The sequence below is a fragment of the Mobula birostris genome, chromosome 24, assembly GCF_030028105.1.
Source record: "Mobula birostris isolate sMobBir1 chromosome 24, sMobBir1.hap1, whole genome shotgun sequence".
In the NCBI taxonomy this organism is placed as follows: Eukaryota; Metazoa; Chordata; class Chondrichthyes; order Myliobatiformes; family Myliobatidae; genus Mobula; species Mobula birostris.
In genome coordinates, this window is record NC_092393.1 from 58,104,791 (window position 1) to 58,129,605 (window position 24,815).

The 24,815-nt window shown below is 41.4% G+C and overlaps 1 protein-coding gene across 6 annotated transcripts in view; it reads left to right on the top strand.

The window, feature by feature from the left end:
* The window catches only part of cep112 (centrosomal protein 112), a 546,977-nt gene that overhangs the window by 130,217 nt on the left and 391,945 nt on the right, over positions 1–24,815 (top strand). For all 6 annotated transcript variants that reach the window (XM_072242065.1, XM_072242069.1, XM_072242070.1 and 3 more), the window contains one exon: positions 14,498–14,584. In XM_072242065.1, the coding sequence (XP_072098166.1) occupies positions 14,498–14,584 (87 nt within the window). The remainder of the gene's footprint in view (positions 1–14,497; positions 14,585–24,815) is intronic.

A 24,815-nucleotide genomic window follows, 5' to 3' on the forward strand; every position in this document is an offset into this window, starting at 1 on the left:
AGTAGATATGTTTTGTTTTTTTTATATCATTCTAAATTGTGGGAAAAAGAGTCTGAATGTTCTTGAATGACAGTTGAGTTGCAGATTATGATGTGGTTAAGTTTAGAGTTTTGTCCTGATAGATGTCATGCTATAATTTAATTTGTTCAATTCTAGAGCTCCAAAATAATTTGGAAGTTGTCTCCCATCCACATTAATATATGGACATTGCTTTCAATTGTAGGCTGATTATTGGAGATTATGTAAAAAAAAGTATATTGAAGTCTGATAATTGACTGTACTGCTTGTAACAGATAATTTTCGTGTTATTGGAATAGGAATGAACTTGTTTTGGTGACACTTTCCTATTAATGGGCTTAAATCTGCCTTTTATTATCTTTATTCATTGCATGTTTGAAAAGATCTTGAATATTCCTGAAAGTACTAATTTTTTTATTGCTTAATTCCTGCTATTTGACCGCATCTTCCAGGCAGATATTCTGTGTGGGTGTGAATGTTCTGGGTAGGACATGCTGAATAGGATCTTGCTGGAGACTACTCAGAACAACGTGGGTCAACAGAGCAAAACATGTTCAGCTTTCTTCAGCAGAGACTTGAGATTTACCGCAGGTAGTTCACAACCTTACTTGAGTGATAACTCCCAAACCTGTCCTCTGATGACCAAAATAAAAATGAAGCAACAAATTGCCACCATTGGACTGGTGGAGAAGACTCAATGAGCCAAATGCCTAAATCTGCTTCTATGACTTATGGTCTTATTTTTAAGGTGGAGGGTGATAGCTTTTTGATTAAATCAGGGTTTCAAAGGTTACAGGGAATAGGCAGGAGAATGGGATTGAGAGGGTTAATAAATCAGCTACAATGGAATGGCGGAGGAGACTTGATGGGCCGAAAGGCCTGGATCTTCTCCTACATCTTACAGTCTTATATTTGCAAGTTGCTGTCCAATTCATATTACCTTTCCTTCATCATCATTGGATAAATTTTGGAACTCTTGGACCAGATAGGTACTTTCATCACCAAAGATTGCTGTGTTCAATAAGACACCTCACTATGAGCCAAATGATGCTAAATATTGACTTTACCAGCAATAGCCAATCCCATCCAAAACTAGAAAAATAAACCTTTTGTTGTTATTGTATCCCTACTCCCCATCTGACATGTCTGTACATGGCCTCCTCTTCTGCCACGATGAGGCCACTCTCAGGGTGGAGGAGCAACACCTCATATTCAGTTTAGGTAGCCTCCAACCTGATGGTATGAACATTGATTTCTCCTTACGATGATTGTTTTTTTTTCCTTTTTCTTTTCCCCTCTCCTTCTATTCCTCATTCTGGCCTCTTACCTCTTCTGCTTACCTGCCTATCAACTCCCCCTGGTGCCCCTCCTTCATCCCTTTCTTCCATAGTTCATTCTCCTCTCCTATCAAAATCCTTCATCTCCAGCCCTTTACTTTTCCCTCCACCTGGCTTCACTTATCATCTTCTAGCTGGTCCTCCTTCCCCTCCCCCTACCTTTTTATTGTGGTGTCTTTCCCCTTCCTTTCCAGTCCTGATGAATGGTCTTGGCCTGAAACGTCAACTGTTTGTTTATTTTCTTAGATGGTGCCAGACCTGCTGAGTTCCTCCAACGTTTTGAGTGCATTGCTCTGGATTTCCAGAATCTGCAGAATCTCTAATGTTTATCTTAGTTGTACTTAGCATTAGTTTTTTGTTCTTAAATTATTCTGTACTTTTTCCTGCTTTTGCACCTGTGGTGCGCTGCTTTTCCTATTGGACTTGTGGTCTTTGTGTGGTAGGTTATGATTTAGGACTATTTGTGTTATTTTGTATTGACAATCTATTTGGTGTGCAATTGGAGCTTGTGCAGCTCATGATACACTGCAGTAAAGAGCAAGTGGGGCAGATTGAGCATGAAACTCAGGCGGACAGTTCACAAAGCTCATTGTAATCATGCTTGCTACAAAGCCACAAGCTCTAATTAATGTAGTTAAGATCTAAAACAATTTACAGCTACCATTCAGTAGATATGAAAATTACCACTCTGCTTAAGTAAATGAACAGGGCCCAGAGGGCACAGCATATTATAAATAAAACAGTCACGGTCACTAGAGAAAAAGCAACTAATATAGAAGTTGTTTTAAATTATTTATTTGGGAATGAGATTAAATTTCTGCATACTAAAATTTGCATGCAGAATATGTTGTTATCTTTCTGCTTCCCTACCTCTCTCAGCTTCTGATTGTGGTTATCTGAAAGAAAGGGAACTGCCTGCTTTTGAGGTTAATGTGTGAATTTTCAGATTTGTGGTGATGATGAATTACCCGACGCCTCTTTAAAATCTAGAAGTAATTTTGATTAACATGAGAGGTTGTGCAGATGCTGGGAATCCAGAGTAGCACTCACAAAATGCTGGAGGAGCTCAGCAGGTCAGGCGGCATCTATGGAGGTGAATAGAATCAGTATTTTAGGCTGAGACCCTCATCAGGATGGTCCTGATGAGGGGTCTCAACTGGAAACATCGAATGTTTATTCATTTCCATAGATGCTGTCTGACTTGCTGAGATGCTCCAGCATTTTGTGCATGTTACACTAAATAATTTTGGTTGTTGGAATATTGTGGGGTTGTTTAACATTTTGTCGCTAGCTTTATAAAATTCCCTTTAATACTCTTGATATGCGAGGCAGTTACAGAAAGATTCTTTGGAAAAGGTAGGATATAATCTGCTGAAGGATTTGACATTATTCATGTAGGTGTTCTCTGGCACTTTCATAGCTCAAAAGGAGCAAAGGTTTGATCTCTTAAATCAAGTAATGAACCACATCACATGGATAGCTGTGAAGAATGTCTGGTACATCAGTTGAAGATTAAATGCCTTACCAAACTTGTATACACGTTGTTAATTCATACATTCTCAGCACAGTTGGATGGTTCAATTGATCGTAAAGTATTGCACGAGCAATATCCTTCTCAAAATAAAACTTAATATAAAATAGATAAACAGGAGAAAATCTACAGGTGCTGAAAATCCAAGCAATACATACAAAATGCTGGAGGAACTCAGCAGGCCAGACAGCATCTATGGAAAAGAGTACACTGGATGTTTTGGGCCAAGACCCTTCGGTAGGGCTGGAGAAAAAAACGCTGAGCAGTAGATTAAAAAGTTGGGAGGAGGGGAGAGAGAAACACAAGGTGATAGGTGAAACCTGAAGGACGAGGGATGAAGTAAAGGCCTGGGAAGTTGATTGGTGAAAGAGATACTGGCCTGGAGAAGGGGGAATCTGATAGAAGAGGAGAGAAGGACATGGAAGAAAGAAAAGTGGGGAAGGAGCACCAGAGGGAGGTGATGGGCAGGCAAGGCGATAAGGTGAGAGAGGGGGATGGGGAATGGTGAAGGAGGGGTGGCTGTGGGCATTACCAGAAGTTCGAGAAATCAATGTTCATGCCATCAGGTTGGAGGCTACCCAGACGGAATATAAGGTGTTGTTCCTCCAACCTGAGTGTGGCCTCTTCACGACAGTGGAGGAGGCCGTACATAGACATATCAGAGTGGGAAGTGGAATTAAAATGGGTGGTCACTGGGAGATCCCACTTTTTCTGGCATGTAGGTGCGCTCGGTGAAGCTATCTTCACATCTCACCGATACACAAGAGGCCACACCGGGAGCACCAGACACAGCATATGACCCAAACAGACTCACAGGTGAAGTATCGCTTCACCTGGAAGGACTGTTTGAGGCCCTGAATAGTAGTGAAGGAGGAAGTGTAGGGGCAGGTATAGTACTTGTTCCGCTTGCAAGGATAAGTGCCAGGAGGGAGATCAGTGGGGAGGGACGGATGAACAAAGGAGTTGTGTAAGGAGCGATCCCTGCAGAAAGTGGGGGAGGGGGGAGGTGTGCTTGGTGGTGGGATCCCGTTGTGAATAGATAGATCACTTGCAGTTGACTATTCAACCGACCTCTGTTTCATTTGTACCTCTTTCCCATTCAGAATCAACAGAAGCCTTTCTGCAGTTGACATTTACGTGTTAAAACAAGAGTGGTAGAAGATGAAAAGGTTCAGAATCAGGTTTAATATCGCTGGCATATGTTGTATGGGCACGTGGCCAAATGCTTAAGGCATTGGACTAGCGACCTGAAGGTCGTGAGTTCGAGCCCCAGCTGAGGCAACATGTTGTATCCTTGAGCAAGGCACTTAATCACACATTGCTCTGCGACGACACTGGTGCCAAGCTGTATAGGTCCTAATGCCCTCCCCTTGGACAACATTGGTGTCATGGAGAGGGGAGACTTGCAGCATGGGCAACTGCTGGTCTTCCATACAACCTTGCCCAGGCCTGCGCCCTGGAGAGTGAAGACTTTCCAGGCGCAGATCCATGGTCTCGCAAGACTAATGGATGCCTTTATTTATGTTGTGAAATTTGTTGTTTTATGGCACCAATACATTGCAATACATAATAATAAATGCTTCAAATTACAATAAGAAGCATATGTATAAAATAAATTAAATGAGTTGTGCAAAAAGAGAGGGAAAAATACTGAGGTGGTGTTCAGGGGTTCATTCAGAAATCTGATAGTGGAGGAGGGGAAGAAGCTGTTGAGTGTGTGTCTTGAGGCTCCTGTGCCACCTCCTTGATGGTAGCAATGAGAAGAGGGCGTGTGCTGTATGGTGAGAGCCCTAATAATGGTTGTCACCATTTTAGAGGTATTGCACTTTCAAGTTCAAGTTCAAATTTAATTTACATTCAAATATACGCAAGAATACAGCCAAAAAAAACAGCATCCTTCTGGGACCAAGGTGAAAACAGTACCAATAGTCTCACATAGTACAAGGTACATATGGCTTATATAAATATGATAGCAGTAAAACATATCGTCACTAAATAAATAAATAATATATAGTTGCTCTGGTCACTAAGTGTCATGGCCTGTCGATTGATGACACATGGGAGGTTGTCCTGGAGCCACATTTCTGCAAGAACGCGTATGCAACAGTTCCTCATCTCATGCTAGTGCAGTCACATTCGATTCTATCTCTAGCCTCAATTAGAGTTGTTTTGATTTGGGTATGGTATAGTCAAGATAGCCACGTGAATCGGTAGGTTTAGAAAAGATGTCGGTCAACAGTTTGTCTCCAGAGATGGAGACAGAGATATTGCGAGAGGGGAGGGAGGTCAGTGATAAATTTGTAGTAATCAAATCAATAGTCATTGTTATAGCCACATCCTACATGTCAGAAGCCTACTTTAAATTGGCATTTTTTTTTTACTATTTGAAATACTGCATTATTCATGAATATAGATTGAAACCTGTACAAACTTGGCCAAACAGCTTTTGCACTGGACTTTGACTCTTCTCAGCACTAACTTTAGTTTCAAAAGAAAATGGACTTGTCTGAACCAGTCCACCCAGTGCTGGAAAGCCAGCCCTATTTTCGCGCAAGAAACCATGTGAAAGGAGAACACTAAGTACTCAACACAGGCCCTACCCGTAAAAGAACAGGAAAAAATTCAACCAGCTCCACTATGCCCCAGAGGTAGCCTGAACAGTTAAGGAAATATGTTTCTGAATATTTTGGAAATGATCAAAACGGTTGAAGAAATTAAAAAGAAATTCAAAGCAAAATTTTTAAAAACTATCACACCAGAAGCATCTTTACACACATTTAAACACTTTATAAATGCACACCCAGTGGCCACTTTATTAGGTAGACCTGGACACATGCTCATTATTGCAAATATCTAATCAGCCAATCATGTGGCAGCAACTGAATGCATAAAAACATGCAGACATGGTCAAGAGATTCAGTAGTTCAGACCAAATATCAGAATGGGAAAGAAACGTGATCCAAATAATTTTGATCGTAGAATGATTGTTGGTGCCAGATGGGGTGGCTTGAGTATCTCAGAAACTGTTGATCTAGAATTTTCATGCACAGTAGTCTCTAGGGTTTATAGAGACTGGTGAAAAAATATACATCCAGCGAAATGCTGTTCTTCTGTTCTTTGGGGAAAACGCAGTGTTATTGAGAGAGGTCAGAGGAGAATGGCCAGATTGGTTCAAACTGACAAAAAGGTGACAGTAACTCAAATAACCACACATTACAACAATGGTGTGTAGAAGAGCATCTCTGAATGCACAGCATGTTGAACTTTGAAGTGGATGGGCTACAGCAGCAGAAGACCTCGAACATACAAAAACATAGTCAGTGACTATTAGGTACCCCCTGTATCTAATAAGGAGGCCATTGGGTGTATGTTTAATAAAAAATACCTGTTACCAAGTCTTCCTAGCTATCTCTCACCATTGAAATCAAAGGGGAAGTGCTCCCTACTCTAGGCAAGTGAAGACTATTCTATTGCATTCCTAGCTTGGTCCTTAAAGATGGTGGGAAGACTTTGGGATGTCAGAAGGTGAGTGAGATGCCGCAGTTTTGAATATCTTTATTGTAGCCACTGGATTTATGTGACTGTTCTGTTAAGGTATGTCCAGTAGTGACAATGAAGCAAGTATTTGACAGGAGTGATGTAGGTGGTTAGATGCTCTCTTAGAGATATTAACTGGAATCAATGTTCTTTGCCACTCATCAGCACAAGCATGAGTCATCTCTAGGACTTGCTGCATGAGGGAATGGATTACTTCATTATCCAAGGAGCTGAGCAAGGATTTGAATATTATGCAGTTATAGACCATAAGACCATGAAATATAGGAACAGAATTAGGCCATTTGGTCTATTGAGTCTGGATAGACATGTCAGAATGGGAATGGGATGTGGAATTAAAATGTATGTATCCACGGCCTCCTCTACTGTAAAGATGAAGCCACACTCAGGTTGGACGAACAACACCTTATATTCCGTCTGGGTAGCCTCCAACCTGATGGTGTGAACATCGACTTTTCTAACTTCCGCTAATGCCCCACCTTCCCCCTCATACCCCATCCGTTATTTATTTTTATACACACATTCTTTCTCTCACTCTGCTTTTTCTCCCTCTGTCCCTCTGACTATACCCCTTGCCCATCCTCTAGGTTCCCCCCCTTTGTCTTTCTCCCCGGACCTCCTGTCCCATGATCCTCTCATATCCCCTTTGCTAATCACCTGTCCAGCTCTTGGCTCCATCCCTCCCCCTCCTGTCTTCTCCTATCATTTTGGATCTCCCCCTCCCCCTCCCACTTTCACATCTCTTACTAACTCTTCCTTCAGTTAGTCCTGACGAAGGGTCTCGGCCTGAAACGTCGACTGTACCTCTTCCTAGAGATGCTGCCTGGCCTGCTGCGTTCACCAGCAACTTTGATGTGTGTTGCTTGAATTTCCAGCATCTGCAGAATTCCTGTTGTTTGCATAATTATCTTGAACCTCCTTTGAATTCTTCAGCTTCAGCACAATGAGCATCAATGAGCATCCTTAGTTCTGAACTTTTGATAAGAGGAAGGTAACAGAAAAAACAGCTAAAAGTAGCCGGGCCCAGGACACTTCTCTCAGGAACTCCTACAGCGATGCTCTGATTCTGACTTTCACCAGTCGTAAGAATACTCCTCTCTGTGAAGTGTGACCCTGGCTAGTGGAGTATTTTCTTCTTGATTCTTTTTAACTGATCCAATAGGGTCTCAACTGACTAATTTGTGGCTTTTATAATTCACTGACTTTTGCACACCAATGATGCATGACCCATCATATTAAAGCTGAAGCAATAACCAGTACTGAGTGAACAAGATTAGGCCACGTGGTTGCCCAGTAGCAAGGCCCTTCCATGAAGAATTATTTTTGCTGTCTTCCACATACACTGGCTTGCACTGAGAATGCAACTCTATCTTCTGTTGAGTGAAAATTCATTGCATTTCTTGATTTGTGGTGTTTGTAGTTTACATGCTTTCCAATTATTAATTAGATTAGATTAGATTCAACTTTATTGTCATTGTGCCGAGTACAGATACAAAGCCAATGAAATGCAGTTTGCATCTGACCAGAAATGCAAAGAATAGTGTTATTTACAAAATAACTGCGAATAAAAAGTAAGTGCTACAGCACACAAATATAGTACTGAGACAGTACAATATGGGTGCCATACTGCTTAGCTTTGTGATGTGAAGTTCAGTAGGGTCACAGCCTCAGGGAAGAAGTTCTTCCTGTGCCTGCTGGTGCGGGAGCGGAGGCTCCTGTAGCGCCTACCGGATGGGAGGAGAGTAAAAAGTCCGTGGTTAGGGTAAGATGCATCCTTGATAATGCTTTTCACCCTGCCCAGGCAGCATTTATGGTAGATGTTCTCAGTGGTGGGCAATTGGGTGCCGATAATCCGCTGGGCAGTTTTCACCACACGCTGGAGTGCTTTGCGGTCGGATATGGGGCAATTATCATACTACACTGAGATGCAGTTGGTGAGTATGCTCTCAATGGTACAGTGGTAAAAGTCCATCAGTATCCTGGGACAGGGGTGAGCTTTCTTGATGCTCTGCGGGAAATAAAGGCTTTTGATCAGGATGGAGGAGTTCAGGGACCAGGTGAGATCCTTGGAAATGTGGACACTAAGGAACTTGGAGCTTGATTCATGCTCCACTACAACTCTGTTGATGTAGATGGGGATGTGAGTGTGGACCCAGCATATTAAAAAGTGGTGCCTTTGTCAGTTCTTCAGTGAGCTGCTCACAAACCAGCTTTGCAGCTCCTGCTTCAACAATATCATGATGTAGTAGATTCTTTTATTCAATCATTGGCCTCCACAGCCCTTGAACCCATGTGCTAAGTTTATAACTTTCTAAGATCTCTGAGGATTTGAATCAAAACCTCTAATTTTGTCAAATGGGGACATCAACTGTCCTTATGAGGTGCTGCTAAATTAGCTGGAGTTGCTCAGGTGTTTAAACCTAATTCCACTAAAAGGGTCACTTATTCTTGCTCATGAATGGTCTTGTTATTGCTGTCATTTATTCTCCTGACATCTAAGAAGATTTTAGCTTAAAAGCTTGTGCACTTCAAGTGAGCATTTTCCTCGTCTTGTATCTCCTCAGCTTTCCAATACATTCAGACAATGTTTGGTTTCCTGTTTTACCCTGGCTCCTCTTTGCACAAAGTGGTTCTTCATCGGTTACACTGGATTCCATTTCCTGGACTTGCCAGGCTTGCAATATTTTCAGTCACACTTTCAAAGCTTTTTGATGCCAGTGTAGTGATTGACTTGTCTATTTATCTGTAAGGTGAGGTGCTGAACAATTCACACAAACTTCAATAGTTGCAAACAGGCATGATTGTTTTTATAAAGTTTCCTCTGACTCTGGTCCTGGAAATTTCTGCAAACTGTGCTGCAGACCACATCACTTAAACATTCGACTTGGTGCTTATAGCAGAAATTACCTTTTATAACCAATCTTACTGTGTTTCTGTGTAATGTGATAAATTTCATGTCCTTTGCAAACACATCTTAAAATTTCATCAAGGGACAGTTTAAAATACTGTACCTACTTATCCACAGGCTTTGAAGGGTTAAAAGTGGGGAATGCAGGAAGTTAGTGAATAACAGCAGGATAGCTAGAACAATGAATTGTGAATGTACAATGCCTTTTGAAATGAGTTCAGCTTAATAAAATCCTTCATCCAACTAAGGAGTGATTGGCAACAGTGTAGAAGAATTAAAAACTTGAGTCCTCAAGTTGAAGGTGCCAAGAAAGAGAACGCAATTTATATGATTCAAGGTTGCTATTGTCTTTCCTCAGTACATTAGTGTCAAGGAGAATAATGTGATTGTTACTCCAGATCTGATGCAGCATAAAAAAATACAAGACAAAATCTGCAGACACTGTAATTTCAAGCAACACACACAGAATGCTGAGGAACTTGGCCTGATAAAGGGTCTCAGTCTAAAATGTAGACTATACTCTTTTCCATACATACTACCAGGCCTGCTGAGTTCCTCTGGCATTTTGTGTGCGTTGCTTTAAAAAACACAATAGAGAAAAAAAGCAGAAATATAAATATAAAAACAATCCTACAAAATACAATATACAAGTAACTGTTGACTGTAGCTATAAATATGTAAGATTAGCTTATATACATAGATTGATTTTATGTACAAGAGTATCTGAACATAAGGTGATTCTGTCAGGAAATGATAAAGTGGCTGCTGTGGATGTAGTGGTAGTGAGGTGGGTGAGTGGGTGGAGATGTTGATCAGCCTGTGGGCTTGGTGGAGATGACTGTTTTTGAGATTGGTGGTCCTAGTGAGCCTCTTCCCTGATGAGAGTGGGACAGGCGGTCCATAAGCAGGGTGGGTGGGATCCTTATGATATTGCTGGCCTTTATCCGGCTCCTTTCTGTATATATGTACTTGATAGGGGCAAGCAAGTCCTCTTGTCTCCTGAGCGGTTTGATCCTGGTTTAGAGAATCTGTAAATATGTTGCTTGAAAAGGTTTTTTGTGGAATCCCTTCAACTTATTTAACATCAGGAAAGTAAATCCAAGAGGTGTAACTTTAAGAGGAAAATTGAAAATATTCACAGATCTGAGGTGATACCATCCATCAGTGTTTGTTGTTGCATGCTGCACAACCTCCAATGATAGAATCTTTGTCCTCTTTGCACGCCTGTAAATTACTATATGATTCGTGTTGATGGGACAGTATTCGGAGTAGATATACAGTACTTGTGGTGTGAGTGTTAAATTCTTCCTTACGAAGTGACAAAACCTGGAAAAATTGTTCCTCAGTGTTATGTTTGTTATGTGAAGCAAAAGTTTATACTGCAGTTATTACAAAAAGAAAGCATACAACTTATGTATGTGTATTTGCTGACAGCTTCACTACTTGAACTTGACACATTAGAAACAGCTGTATTTTTCTAATTTTGTGGTTTCTTCTTGTTGAATAATGGTACAAATTTTACTCATTAATAAATATTTAAGTTGTAAATTTGTTTTTAAATGTGATGTAATTCTAGTGACACTGAAATACAATATATAAATATTTCCAGGAATGGACATTAAATGCTGGAGGAACTCAGCAGGCAGGCAGCAATTATGGAGGAAACTGAATAGTTGACTTTTTGGGCTGAGACTCATCATCAGGAGCACAGTTAGTAGTAGTAGATACTTTATTGATCCCAAGTGGGAAACTCTTTTGTTACAGCAGCAACATTTAAAATACACTTAGTAGTGTCCAAACTTAACTAATAACAAAATACTGAATAATAATAATGTACACAATAATTTACCAATGTGCAATAATAATGTACAAAATAATAAAACAGTCTCTTGTACTGAGATGTGTGTTCTCCTATCGCACAGAGATGAACTGTTATGCTTATTGCATTAGGTAGGAAAGGTTTTCTGTAATGTTCCTTGCGACAGCAAAGCTGATTGAGTCTGTTCGAAAGGGTGCTCTGCTGCTTATTCAGTAGGTCATGGAGAGGATGTGACAGATTGTCTGTAATGGATAACAGTTTGTTTAGTGACCTCCTTTCCACCACTAATTCAAAAGAGTCTGGATTGTAGCAAAGGATGGATCCAGCTTTTTTGTTGGGCTTGGTCTTTTTGCATCACCAGCATAAAGGCCAACATAAAGCCACAAAGAAGGCTGAACTCACTAGAACAGAGTGAAATGAGGCAGATAATTTTATTATTATCCATGTGCACTCTCAATACTATCTGACCTGTTGAATATTTTAGGAATTTTCTTTTTATCACAAATTTCTAACAATAGGCTTTTATCTTTGGCTTTGACTGGAAAAAAAATGCTTTTTGATAAACAATGTCTTTGTTTTCTTTTCCAATTCTCATCATCATTGTTTTGCTGGTCAGGGATACTGTTAGATTCATCTAAAAGAAAGTTTTGAGATTCCAACCTTCTTGTCAGATCCTTTAAGGGAAAGATCAGAAAAGCTTAATTCCTCAAGGGCAAAGAGACACATCCTTGTGCCTTTCATTCACATCTTGTTAATGCTGAAATTGTGTTCAGAGATGCAGAGACTACTCAGAATTATATATAGAAATACCAGAAAGTACATCAGCATTGAATGGTCATAATGCACAGATTCAATTGAACATCATGAAAAATAAATTATTCAATCAAGTCCTAGGTTATGAGTCCTTGCAATAAAAGATATGCTTAATATGCCAAACGCAAGTTACCTCCAATCTTAATTTTAGTAAGATTTTTTTTATTGAGAGTGAAATGACATTTATAATTTTTCAAGAAATTATTTTGAGCATGCCACTTGGTTCTTTGCTAAACTCTGAAAGGTAACTGCATTGAAAAATCCTGTTATAAAATGCAAGAGATGCGAAAAGAAAGTGATAAAGTTTTATTAGCTTACCTGGACAGTGACCAGAGTTGTATGTGTTGACACTAATGAATTACTTTAAGTTTCTAACAAGCTGGTTTGCACTTTTCTGCCTTCACCACATTCCTTTCCTGGGGCAGATCAGACAGATGGTAGTTTTTTCCAGCATTTGCTGATAAAGCTTTGTTTATATTAGCAAGCCTGGAGTCATAAAAAGTGGATTCCTTCAAACCTGCTATTTTATTTCAGAGTAGGGGTTCTAGTTCCTCCCCCAAGCCCCAGACATGGCATCTGTTCATTATCTTCCCTGACCCAGTCAAATTTAACTTCCTGAACGAATATATTTGATTTTATAAATACAGGTTTCTGTGATAAACATTTCCCCCATTATTTGTTTATCTTTCACTGAGCCTTTGTAGTCATCCAGCACAAACATTTTGGCCACTATAAACCTGAGGTATAATCATTTTCTGAGATGTCGCCTCTGGCCCAGAGGTGATCAGATAAGAGTAGACAAGCTAACAGCGCTGATCGGTAGTTCAAAGCAGATGGAGCCTTAGGCATCAGATAACGAGGAGTCTATAAGCATAATGTTGTATTATAGAGTAGGAAATTAAACAGATGAAATAGACCATGATTTTTAAATACACGCAACACAGGTATATCTGGAATTGGTAGCAAGGATAACATTAAGTACTGTATGATCATAACAAAAAAATCATCTGACATAAATTGCTTGCAATTAACATTATTTGCAGCCAGGCTCGAAAATTAAATTGGCAACACATCAGCTAAAGAGTAATAAATCAAGCTGATCAAATTAGTTTTTGCTAGAGGAAAATGGGGAATTTATCACACAGAGGGTCTTTATGATGGAACAAGCCAAGGGCAAGTTTGCCACATGAGATGAATAATCCTCAGGAAAGCAGCACTGCAGCTGATGCATTCTTTGTGTTGCTTCCAGGTCAGCTGACCTTATGATGGTTCACATGGTGAAGTGCTACCTCTGCACAATCAATTCTCAGGAGACACAAGAATCTGGAGCAACAAACAATCTGCTGGAGGAACTCAGCAGACCGAGCAGCATCTATGAGGGTGGGGGGGAATGGTGTTTCAGGTCAGAATGTTTTCCAGTAGATCGCTTGTTGTCAATGGACCCTTAGTACTTGGCAAAGAGCAGTGTGTGGTATTCCAGCATTTGGACTGCCCTGTGGTTGTATTGTTTATCTGTATCTAGGTACATAAAGGACTCTAAGTAAGATAGCAAATTCTTCATTGGCTATAATTAAAACTGCTATGAAATCTCTTCATTAAAGCTCCAATATCATTGCTCTCTAGATTGTCTACTTTCTCCATAGTTCCACACTTTATCCTTTCGAAATGTATATCTATTTCACTTCAGAAGGTGCACTTGAATCTGCTTCCACAACCTTTCAAGCAGTGCATCATGAATCAGTATGTAATGGTAGCTTCTCATCTCTTTCTCCCACCACCTCCATTTGTCCATTATCTTCAATCTGGCACCTTCTGACAACAACAATACTCTTTCTATTCATACCGCTCAACAATCCCAGCTTCTGGAATTATTCTCAGTATTAATCAGACTAATTCATTGTACTATTTATAGTATTAATCACAATTATATTAAGGTACAGTGGCACAGCAGTTAACCTACTGGACTGCTGTCCTGCCTACAGGATTATTGATATGGAAAAGCAAGTTCAGATTCCAAGATTGCATTGAGAGATTTAAAATCAAGTAATTTATTTATTCGGGCCAGAAGGATCTGTTACCCATCGGGTCCATGCTGCCCAGTTACACTCACGTGACCAGTTAACCTACTAGTCCGTGCATCTTTGGAGTGTGAGAAGAAACTGGAGTTCTCGGAGGAAACCCATGAGGTCACTGAGAGAACATACAAATTCCTTACACACAGTGGCAGAATTGAACCTGGGTCATTGGCGCTATAACCACCATATTACCATCCTGTCCTCTGCTTCTTCATAATAATTGTACCATCAAAGCATAATCTTTCAAGATTCTAGATTTTCCGACACCTCCCTCCCCTTTCTAGATCTATTCTGGCATCTTTCAAGATATGGCTTTGTATGGAAAATAATGGGATTTACTGCAAACATTACCATTGGTTATTTTACACATTCTTTCTGTTTCAGGGAGAATAGGAAATGAGTTGAGTAACCCTGCTTGTTTAATTATTTTAATCAAAATAGATGGAGATGAAGTCAAAGATGCTGGAAGCAAAGTTCCACGAGGAAAAGCTGAAACTGCAGCAAAAGCATGATGCAGATGTGCAGAAGGTAAAACAGGTTTTTTTTTCCCGTCAAATTTCCTATTGTGGGATATTACCAGAATAATATTTCATTATCTGACTGTCTGATTGGAGAGGAGAGCACTGTGTGTCTGTTTGTTCTGTGGAACCTGCTGAGTCAACAAAACAAACATTTTGAATATTGAAGGGTTGATAGATGGAAGTTCCAACGTGATAGTCTTGCTGCCTCAGTAAAGCAGCCAGCATAACTAATGATCCCACCCAGCCCAGGCATTCTCTCTTCTCCCTTCTCCCATCAGGCAGAATATAATAAAACCTGAAAGCACATACTATCAGGTTCATGACAGCTTCCAGCCCACTATTAAATTGTTTTCTAATATAATAAAATGGACTCTTGATTTCACAATCTATCTCGTAATGATCTTGCACCTTATTGTCTACCTCCACTGCACCTTTTCTGTAGCTGTTACACTTTAATCTACATCCTTCCTATAATGTGGTGAAGTCTTTGAGGTACCATCCATGTGTTTCAACTTAGAAAGAAACGATCAGAAATTTTTTTCCTTCAACTTGAGTGGTTTTCTTTTGGACTTATGTCAGTTGGTACATCACAATGCAACAGGATGCAACTATGAACGTAGAATTTTAGTGCTTTCTTTCTGACAGGAATGCTGCTATTATTTTGCTCCATCATGTCAAATAACAATTGTCTCATTTTAAAAGAGACATTAGCACTGGTTGTTTAGCCCACCGTCCATTCTGCTCTTGCAATTTTACCAAGGTAAAAAGATGTTCTTACATTAGGCCACCAAGAGCTGCCATTTCACGGGACTGTGAGGATGTATGTGTGTGGGTAGATGAACTCTATCATTTGCCTTCCAGACAATATTTCGATCCCATAACAGCTGGGATTGGTTCATTGCTGAAACTATTATTCTAGCCAACATGAAAGATGAAGTGAGCTGGAACTGATTGCTTTAGGAGATTGTAGTCTACAATTAATGAAACACAGGTGATATTTTTCAGAATGGGTCAAGTACTTTACATTTCAGGTATTTCTGTGTAGTGTCACATGTTTTTAATTCATAAATGTTGGGCTTAATTTCACTTCACTGTGGAAAAAAGAACTTTCCTTTTGGATTAATCTGCAGGAGATCTGAAACTTACAATAAGGGTAAAAATCAATGAAGCCCAAGGGAGGGTAACCATAATTTAATTACCTTGTGATTGATCTTGATCAAGTGAGAAAGAGAGAGTACTTCAAGAACTGAGAATAAGAGAAGGAAGAAAACCAGGTTTATCAATTAATAATTTTGTTTCAGATTGATTCAAAAAATATCCTTGCTTCTATCAAGACTTAGGCTGCTGCTTCATTCTATAACTTATTCTTTTCTAAAGATGTAGAGTGCCAAGCCCAGTTTATTTTTTCATCTATGCATTTTTTGGATCTGGGCAATGTGAGCAATGTTAGCATTTATTTCTTGTCCCTTATTGCCCTTCAAAAAGGTGAGAGTGAGTCGTAGAATCATAGAAAAATACAGCACAGAAACAGGCCCTTTGGCTCATCTAGTCCATGCTGAACTATTTAAACTGCCTGCTCCCATTGACCTGCACCCAGACCATAGCCCTCCATACCCCTACCATCCATGTACCTATCTAAACTTCTCTTTAGCATTGAAATCGACCTCGCATGCATCATGACCCTCTGAGTGAAGAAGTTTCCCCTCAAGTTCCCCTTAAACTTTTCACCTTTCACCCTTACAACCGATGATTTCTCGTTGTAATCCCACTCAACCTCAGTGGAAAAATCCTGTCTAATACTCCAAATTAGAACTCGCCAACGTCTTATACAACTTCAAAATAACATTCCATCTCCTCTACTCAATACTTTGATTCATGAAGCCAACATGCCAAAAACTTCCTTTACGACTCTCTCTACCAGTCCCACCGCTTTCAATAAATTATGTACTTGTATTCCCAAATCCCCTTGTTCCACCACACTCCTCAGTGCCCTGCCATTCACTTTGTAAGATCTACCCTGGATGGTCCAATCGAAGGCAACACCTTGCACTTGTCTGCATTAAATTCCATCTGTCATTTTTCAACCCATTTTTCCAGCTTGTCCAGTTCAAGCTCGGATAGTCTTCCTTGCTGTCCACTACAAACCCAACCTTGATGTCATCTGCAAACTTGCTGATCCAGTTAACTATATTATCATCCAGATCATTGATATAGATGACAAACATCAATGAACGCAGCACTGATCTCTACGGCACTGCGATCAACTGAAACTTCTTGACCAACCTCCCGTGCAGGACCTTGTCAAATGCCTTGCTAAAGTCTATGTAGACAACATCCACTGCCTTGCCTTCATCAACTTTCCCAGTAATTTCCTTGAAAAACTCTTAAACTGGCTATACATGACCTACCACACTCAAAGCCAAATGCTAATATATCCGGTCCCTTAGAATACCTTCCAATAACTGATGTCAGGCTCACCAGCCTATAATTCCCTGATGTATTTTTAGAGCCTTTCTTAAACAGCAGAATAACATTAGGTATTCTCCAATCCTCTGGTACCTCACCGGTCACTAAAGATGATTTAAATATCGTTCTTGGTCCCTGCATTTTCTGCATTTGTCTCCCTCAGGATCTGAGGGAACAGCTTGTTAGGCCCTGAGGATTTATCCACCCTAAATTTCCTCAGGATAGCAAACACCACCTCCTCTGTAATCTGTGTAGGGTTTATGACCTTGCAGCTGCTTTGCCTCACTTCTGTAGACTCTGTCCTTCTCTTGAGTCAATACAGATGCAAAAAATCCAAGTATGATCTCCCAATCTCTTTTGGCTCCATGCGTAGATTACCACTCTGACTTTCTAGAGGATTAATTTTGTCCCTTGCAATCCTTTTGCTCTTTAACATATTTGTAGAATCCCTTGGTCATAGTCATATTTTATTGATCCCGGGGGAAATTGGTTTTCGCTACAGTTGCACCATAAATAATAAATAGTAATAACACCATAAATAGTTAGATAGTAATATGTAAATTATGCCAGGAAATAAGTCCAGGACCAGCCTATCGATTCAGGGTGTCTGACCCTTCAAGGGAGGAGTTGTAAAGTTTGATGGCCACAGGCAGGAATGACTTCCTATGACGCTCTGTGTTGCATCTCGGTGGAATGAGTCTCTGGCTGAATGTACTCCTGTGCCCAATCAGTCCATTATGTGGTGGATGGGAGACATTGTCCAACATGGCATGCAACTTAGACAGCATCCTCTTTTCAGACACCACGGTCAGAGAGAGAGTCCAGTTCCATCCCCACAACATCACTGGCCTTACGAATGAGTTTGTTGATTCTGTTGGCGTCTGCTACCCTCCTTTACGTTATCTGCTAGGGAAATCGTATGCCTTCTTTTAGCCTTCTTGATTTGTTTCTCAAGAATTCTGTTGCATTTCTTATACTCCATACAAACCTCTTTGTGCCTGCCTGCCTGCCTGTACCTTCTATGCCCCTCCCTTGTTTTTCAAAACTAGCCCCTCAATATCTCTTGAAAACCGAGGTTCCCTAAACCTGTTATCTTTACCTTTTATTCTGACAAGCACGTACAAGCATTGTACTCTCAAAGTTTCACTTATGGAGGCCTCCCATTTACCCAGTACACCGTTGCTCAGAAAACAGTTTGATCCAATCAACACTTGCCAGATCCTTTCTGATACCATCAAAATTGGCCTTCCTCCAATTTAAAATATCAACTTGCGGATCAGATCTTTTTTCTGTAGTTACTTTGAAACTAGCGGCATTATGATCACTAGATGCAAAGGGCTCCCCTATACAAGCATCTGTGAGCTCTCTTCTTGGACAGTTGTGGGTCTCTGAGTGAAGAAACTCCTTCAGTGCTGCTGGCAGGAGTTTCAGAATTTGACTTCAGTGATGTTGAAGCGGTGGCTACATATTTCCACATTGTGGAAGGTAGTGAATCTCAGAGGTTCTTTACTTTGAAGAGTTATACTTTATACTTTATTGTCGCCAAACAATTGATACTAGAACGTACACTCATCACAGCGATATTTGATTCTCTGCTTCCTGCTCCCTGGAGACTAGATCACTAGAGAATTCATAGGGTAACTGGATCCTTGACTTCCCCATCAGGAACCATAGTCTGTGTGAATTGGAAATCACATCTCCTCCTTGCCAACAATCAACACGTGCACCTCAGAGATGCGTGTGTAATGCCCTGGTTAAGATTTCTATTGCTATGCTGTGCATTATTTTAATTTAGCAGTTTTCTGTAAAAGCAGTGTGTCCTGCTAGTAAGAGTGTTTTGGTTTCAGCTAAAGATAAGGAGCCAAGTTGTCCACTTAGGAATGTTGTGTCAGCCAATCAGGAAGGTGGGATGGAGAGAAGGTTCTGGAGACCCGGGCGGAGAGAGATTTCTGAAGTACAGAGTCAGGTTCGTGTTCTTTTGGCTGGAGACGTGGAGAGGAGAGGATCAGGGAAGACACCCGGAGGATCCTTGATATAAGGAGTGCTTTGCAAGATGGAGTACAAGAAGGAAGTTCTGCCTGTGATTGGTGATGAGAGTTCAGCACTGTGAGTAAAGCAGTACACCCAACCACTACCGAAATGAGCTAGAACATTTATGTGTACATCTAGACTGGTTTAACTAATAGATCTTTTTTTTCCTTTTCTTTTTCCTATTAACCATTTGGTAAAACTGAAGTTGGTAAATATACTTCCTTTATAATTTTATACTGGTGTACGATCTGTTATTTCTTGGTGACTGATAACTGTGTATGGGCCGTATTTACACAGCATTCGCTCAAATCAAGATTCCTTTATTCGTAATTCTCATCATTCCTGTTTGGTTGAACCCCAGATCATACTGACCCCAGATGTATATTGTTTAGAAAGGTGGCCTGCTCACTGCTGAGTCACATAGCTAGCAGAGTTAGCTAATGAGCCAAGCTAGCATTTGAGCTCTGGTGAGTGGGTCACACGTGCTTAGCCTGTTGTTCTGCTCTCTTTACACTAATGACTGTGTAGAGATCTATAAATTTGCTGTGACACTACTGTTGTAGTCAGAATCTCAGATAGTGATAAGGAGGCATGCAGAAATGAGATAGGTCAGCTAGTTGAATGGTGTAGCAACAACAACCTTCAAAGCGCAAGTAAATTTTATTATCAAAGTACATATATGCCACCAAGTACAACCCTGAGATTCATTTTCTTATGGCCATACTCAGCAAATCTATAGAATTGTAACCATAACAGGATCAATGAAAGATCAACCAGAGTGCAGAAGACAACAAACTGCAAATGTAGAAGTAAATAAATAGCACGAAATAATGAGAACATGAGATAGAATCATTGGCTGAGGGAACATTTCAATGATGGGGGCGAGTGAGTATAATCTTTAAGGATCGTGGTTTCCCTTCTGCTGTCATGAATGATGCCCATACCTGCATCTCCTCCATTTCCCGCACTTCGGCCCTCACCCCATCCTCCTGTCACCACAACAGGGACAGAGTTTCCCTTGTCCTCACCTGCCACCCCACCAGCCTCTGGATCCAGCACATTATCTTCGGCAACTTCCGCCACTTTCAACAGGACCCCACCACTAAGCACATCTTTCTCTCTCCACCCCTCTCTGCTTTCCGCAGGGATCGTTCCCTCTGCGACTCCGTGGTCCACATGTCCCTCCCCACGGATCTCCCACCCGGCACTTATCCCTGTAAGCATAAGTGCTACACCTGTCCCTACACCTCCTCTCTTGCCACTATTCAGGGCCCCAAACAGTCCTTCCAGGTGAGGTAACACTTCACTTGTGAGTCTGTTGGGGTCATCTATTGCACCGGTCCCCAACCACCAGGCCACGGACTGGTACCGGGCCGCAAAGCATGCGCTACTGGGCTGCGAGGAAACGATATGATTTGGCGATAGGAGTCAGCTGCACCTTTCCTCACGCCCTGTCACGCCCACTGTTGAGACTGAATGCACGTGAGGTCATTACGCACGCGTCATCCATGTCAGCGCAGGAAGGAGATCAACTCCTGGAGCTTGCAAATGATGGCGGGCTGAAAGCATGTTTGACATAACATTCCTGCCGGCATTCTGGATCAAAGTCAAGGCTAAATATCCTGAGATAGCCACGAAAGCACTGAAAACATTGCTTCCATTTCCAACATATCTCTGCAATGAATGCAACAAAAACCAAATTGCAGAATAGACTGGACATAAGGAACCTCCTTCGATTATCGCCGTCTCCCATCAGCCCTTGATAGGACCGTCTTGTTGCAGGGAAACAAGCCCAGGGTTCCCACTGATTCAGCGATATTGGTGTGTTGCAATGATTTTATATGTTCATGTGGGGAAAATATGTGCTGTGTGTTTAATATCCAAACGTTACTTAAAATGTTATGATGCTATTGACTTATATAACCATATAACAATTACAGCATGGAAACAGGCGTTCTCTGCCCTTCTAGTCCGTGCCGAACGCTACTCTCACCTAGTCCCGCCGACCTGCACTCAGCCCATAACCCTCCATTCCTTTCCTGTCCATATACCTATCCAATTTTTCTTTAAATGGTAATACAGAGCCTGCCTCTACCACTTCCACTGGAAGTTCGTTCAACACTTACTTCAAGCTCCCCTGATAATTGACTTATCGCTATATTCATGCGAGGAAAATAGTGCTGTGTGTTTAATATTAAATTCGTTAGATAAACCCTTTTAGAAACGAAATTGAGTGTATTAGCCACTTATCACCTATATTGCATTCGTGATTAACAGCCCCCCACCCCCACAGAATCGCCAAAACTGATTTGTAGAAAAAAATCGGCAGGTACACGCATGCGCACTGGTGCCCGCGCAAGGCTTCATGGTCATTGTAGTCTTTCTTGGGGTAAACCCAACGTATTTGACTGCTACTCTTGTTCGTTGGCAACCCTACCACCCCCACCCCCACCGGTCGGCCGGTCCACAAGAATATTGTTAATAAGAAACCGGTCCGCAGTGCAAAAAAGGTTGGGGACCCCTGATCTATTGCATCTGGTGCTCCCGGTGTGGCCTCCTCTACATCGGTGAAACCCGACGCAGATTGGGGACCGCTTCATCGAGCTCCTCCGCTCCATCTGCCACAACAGACAGGATCTCGCGGTAGCCACCCACTTCAACTCTGCTTCCCATTCACATTCGGATATGTTCGGATATGTCCGTACATGGCCTCCTCTACTGCCATGATGAGGCTAAACTCAGGTTGGAGGAGCAGCACCTCATATGCTGTCTTGGATGTCTCTATCCCCTAGGAATGAACGTTGAATTCTCCAACTTCCAGTAGTCCCCTCCCCCTCTCCCTTCCTTCCCCCATCCCAGTTTCACTCTGCCCCCTCCCCCAGCTGCCTACTACCTCCCTCATGGTTCCTACTACCCATTGTGCCATTGTATTTTCCCCTATTCCTTCTTCACCCTTCCTGCCTATCCCCTCCCTGCTTCCCCCCCCCCACCCCTTTATCATAGTCATATAGTCACAGTCATACTTTATTAATCCCGGGGGAAATTGGTTATCTTTCCCCTAACTGGTTTTTCACCGGCACCTACCAGCCTTCTCCTTCCCCCCTTCCTCCACCTTCTTTATAGGGCCCCTGCCCCCTCCCCCTTCAGTCCTGACGAAGGGTTCCAGCCCGAAACGTTGACTGATCATTTCCACAGATGCTGCCCGACCTGCTGAGTTCCTCCAGCATGTCATGAGTGTTGCTTTGTCCCCAGCATCTGCAGAGCATTTTGAGTATAATTGCCCCCTTATATTCAACAGCTTGATGGTTGAGTGGTTGTAACTATTCACGAACCTGGTGGTGTGAGTCCTGAAGCTCTTGTACCTTTTATCTGATGATAGCAGCGAGAAACGAGCATGGCCTGGGTGTTGAGGATTTGTGATGATGGATACTGCTTTTCTAAGACAGCGTTTCATGTAGGTGTTCTCAGTGGATGGAAGGGCTTTACCCGTGATGGACTAGGCAGAATCCACTACCTTTTGGAGGATTTTCCATTCAAAGGCACTGGTGTTTCTTTACCAGGTCATGAGGCAGCCAGTCAATACAACTCCAGTACTCCACTACACATCTATAGAAATTTGTAGAAGTTTTGGATGCCATGTCAAATCTCCGCAGACTCCTAAGGAAGTCCAGGCACTGCCGTGCTTCTTCTTCACAATTTTTTGTTCTCTTTTATTGGATTATTTATTTGTTTTTTGATAATTATTGTAATTCATGGCATTTTTTATGTATTACACCATACTACTGCCACAAACCAAGAAATTTCACAACTTACAATACTGTGCAAAAGTCTTGGGCACATAGATATAGCTGGAGTGCCTAGAACTTTTGCACAGTATTGTCATAATTTTGTATATTGCACTGTACTGCTGAACAAAGAAAAACAAATTTCATGATGTATGTGAGTGATAATAAACCTGTGGCTGATATGGGTCTTTATTGTGGACTGAGAGTGGGATGGGAATTGGGAGAGGAGAATTATAATTGGGAAAAGAGGAAGGGAAAGGGGAGGAAGTGGGAAGCATCAGAGAGACACTCTTATGATGATTATGAGGACACTCAGTCCTCGTTTATTGTCATTTAGTAATGCATGCATTAAGAAATGATACAATGTTCCTCCAGTATGATATCACAGAAACACAAGACAGACCAAGACTAAAACTGACAAAAACCACATAAGTATAACATATAGTTACAATGGTGCAAAGCAATACCGTAATTTGATAAAGAGCAGACCATGGGCACAGTTAAAAAAATGTCTCAAAGTCCCGATAGCCCCATCATCTCACGCAGACAGTAGAAGGAAGAAACTCCCTGCCATGAACCTCCAGCGCTGCAAACTTGCAGATGCAGCACCCTGGAAGCACCCAACCACAGCCGACTCTGAGTCTGTCCGAAAACTTTGAGCCTCCAACCAGCCCTCCAAGCACCGAGCACCACCTCTGCTGAGCACTTCGACTCCAGCCCCGGCCGCCAAGCAACAGGCAAAGCCAAGGATTTAGCGCCTACCCCTCCGGAGATTCTGGATTGCACAATAGCAGCGGCAGCGAAACAGGCATTTCAGAAGTTTCACCAGATGTTCCTCCGTGCTTCTCACGTGCTTCTCCATCAAATCAGGATTGTGAACGGCATCCTACTTGACAAAGAACAGATATTCATCACCGGAGTGGCCACTGCGCGCTGCATCGTGCCGCTATCTTCTCTTAAATGATCAATAAACCAATTGTTTGGAATCAAATGACCTTGCTTGGTGTCTCAGGGCTGTGTGTGTCTGTACCCAGGCCACTCCCTGCCCCCGGCACTCCTTCACTGCTATCTGTCCCACACCCCTCTCGCAGCACTCCACCCTCAGTATTCCCAACATGATATATTTTTGAATGTTCGGGCAATTGTGTGTTATGTGCGACTAGTAGAGAAGGGGAGTTGAGTCCTTGAGTAGATCAGTTGCATTTGTAATTAAACAGCAAGGCAGGCTGAAGGGGCTAGGTGGCCTGTTCCTGCTCTCACTTTCTAATAATTTTGTGTGAATCAGAGAAGAACATACAGGTATTGATGTTTCCTTGCTCTTCAAGCTGTTGTCTTTCTTATTGGTAGAAGCTGTAGGTTTGGTAAGTTGCTGTCAGTAATCAATCTGAAATCCATTTTACAGATGGTACATGTAACTGACATAGCTCATAACAAATGAACGCATGGTAACTACCAGGCATCAGTGATGGAAGCAATAAGTGGTGAGAAGGGTTGTTTGAAAGCAAAAAAAACTGCAGAGGCTGGAGAACATAAATAAATTCACAGGGGAAAATGCTGGAAATGTTTAGCATACAAGAAGGGCGAACAGAATTAATATTGTAGACCCTTGATGAGACCTGAGAAAAGAAACGTTAGAGCGAGCAAAGGGAATTGTCTTTGACAGAGTGAAACCAACATTGTTCAGGTTGACACAATTGCTCTTGATGGTGCTTATGAGTGGAACTATTTGCTGAAGACACCAATCATATATTTTACAACTAATTATTTTTCTGTTTCAAAGCAAGTTCTAATTTCTTTGTTAATTGTATCAAATTTCTATGTAGTGAACAGAATTATAGTGTAATTTAATATAATTGTTATAATTATGTAGGGAGTGAGAAAGTATATAAAAATCTGCACAGAACCAGGAGAAATAGATGTGAGCTTAAATGATTCAAGATGGGCAATATTGGTTGC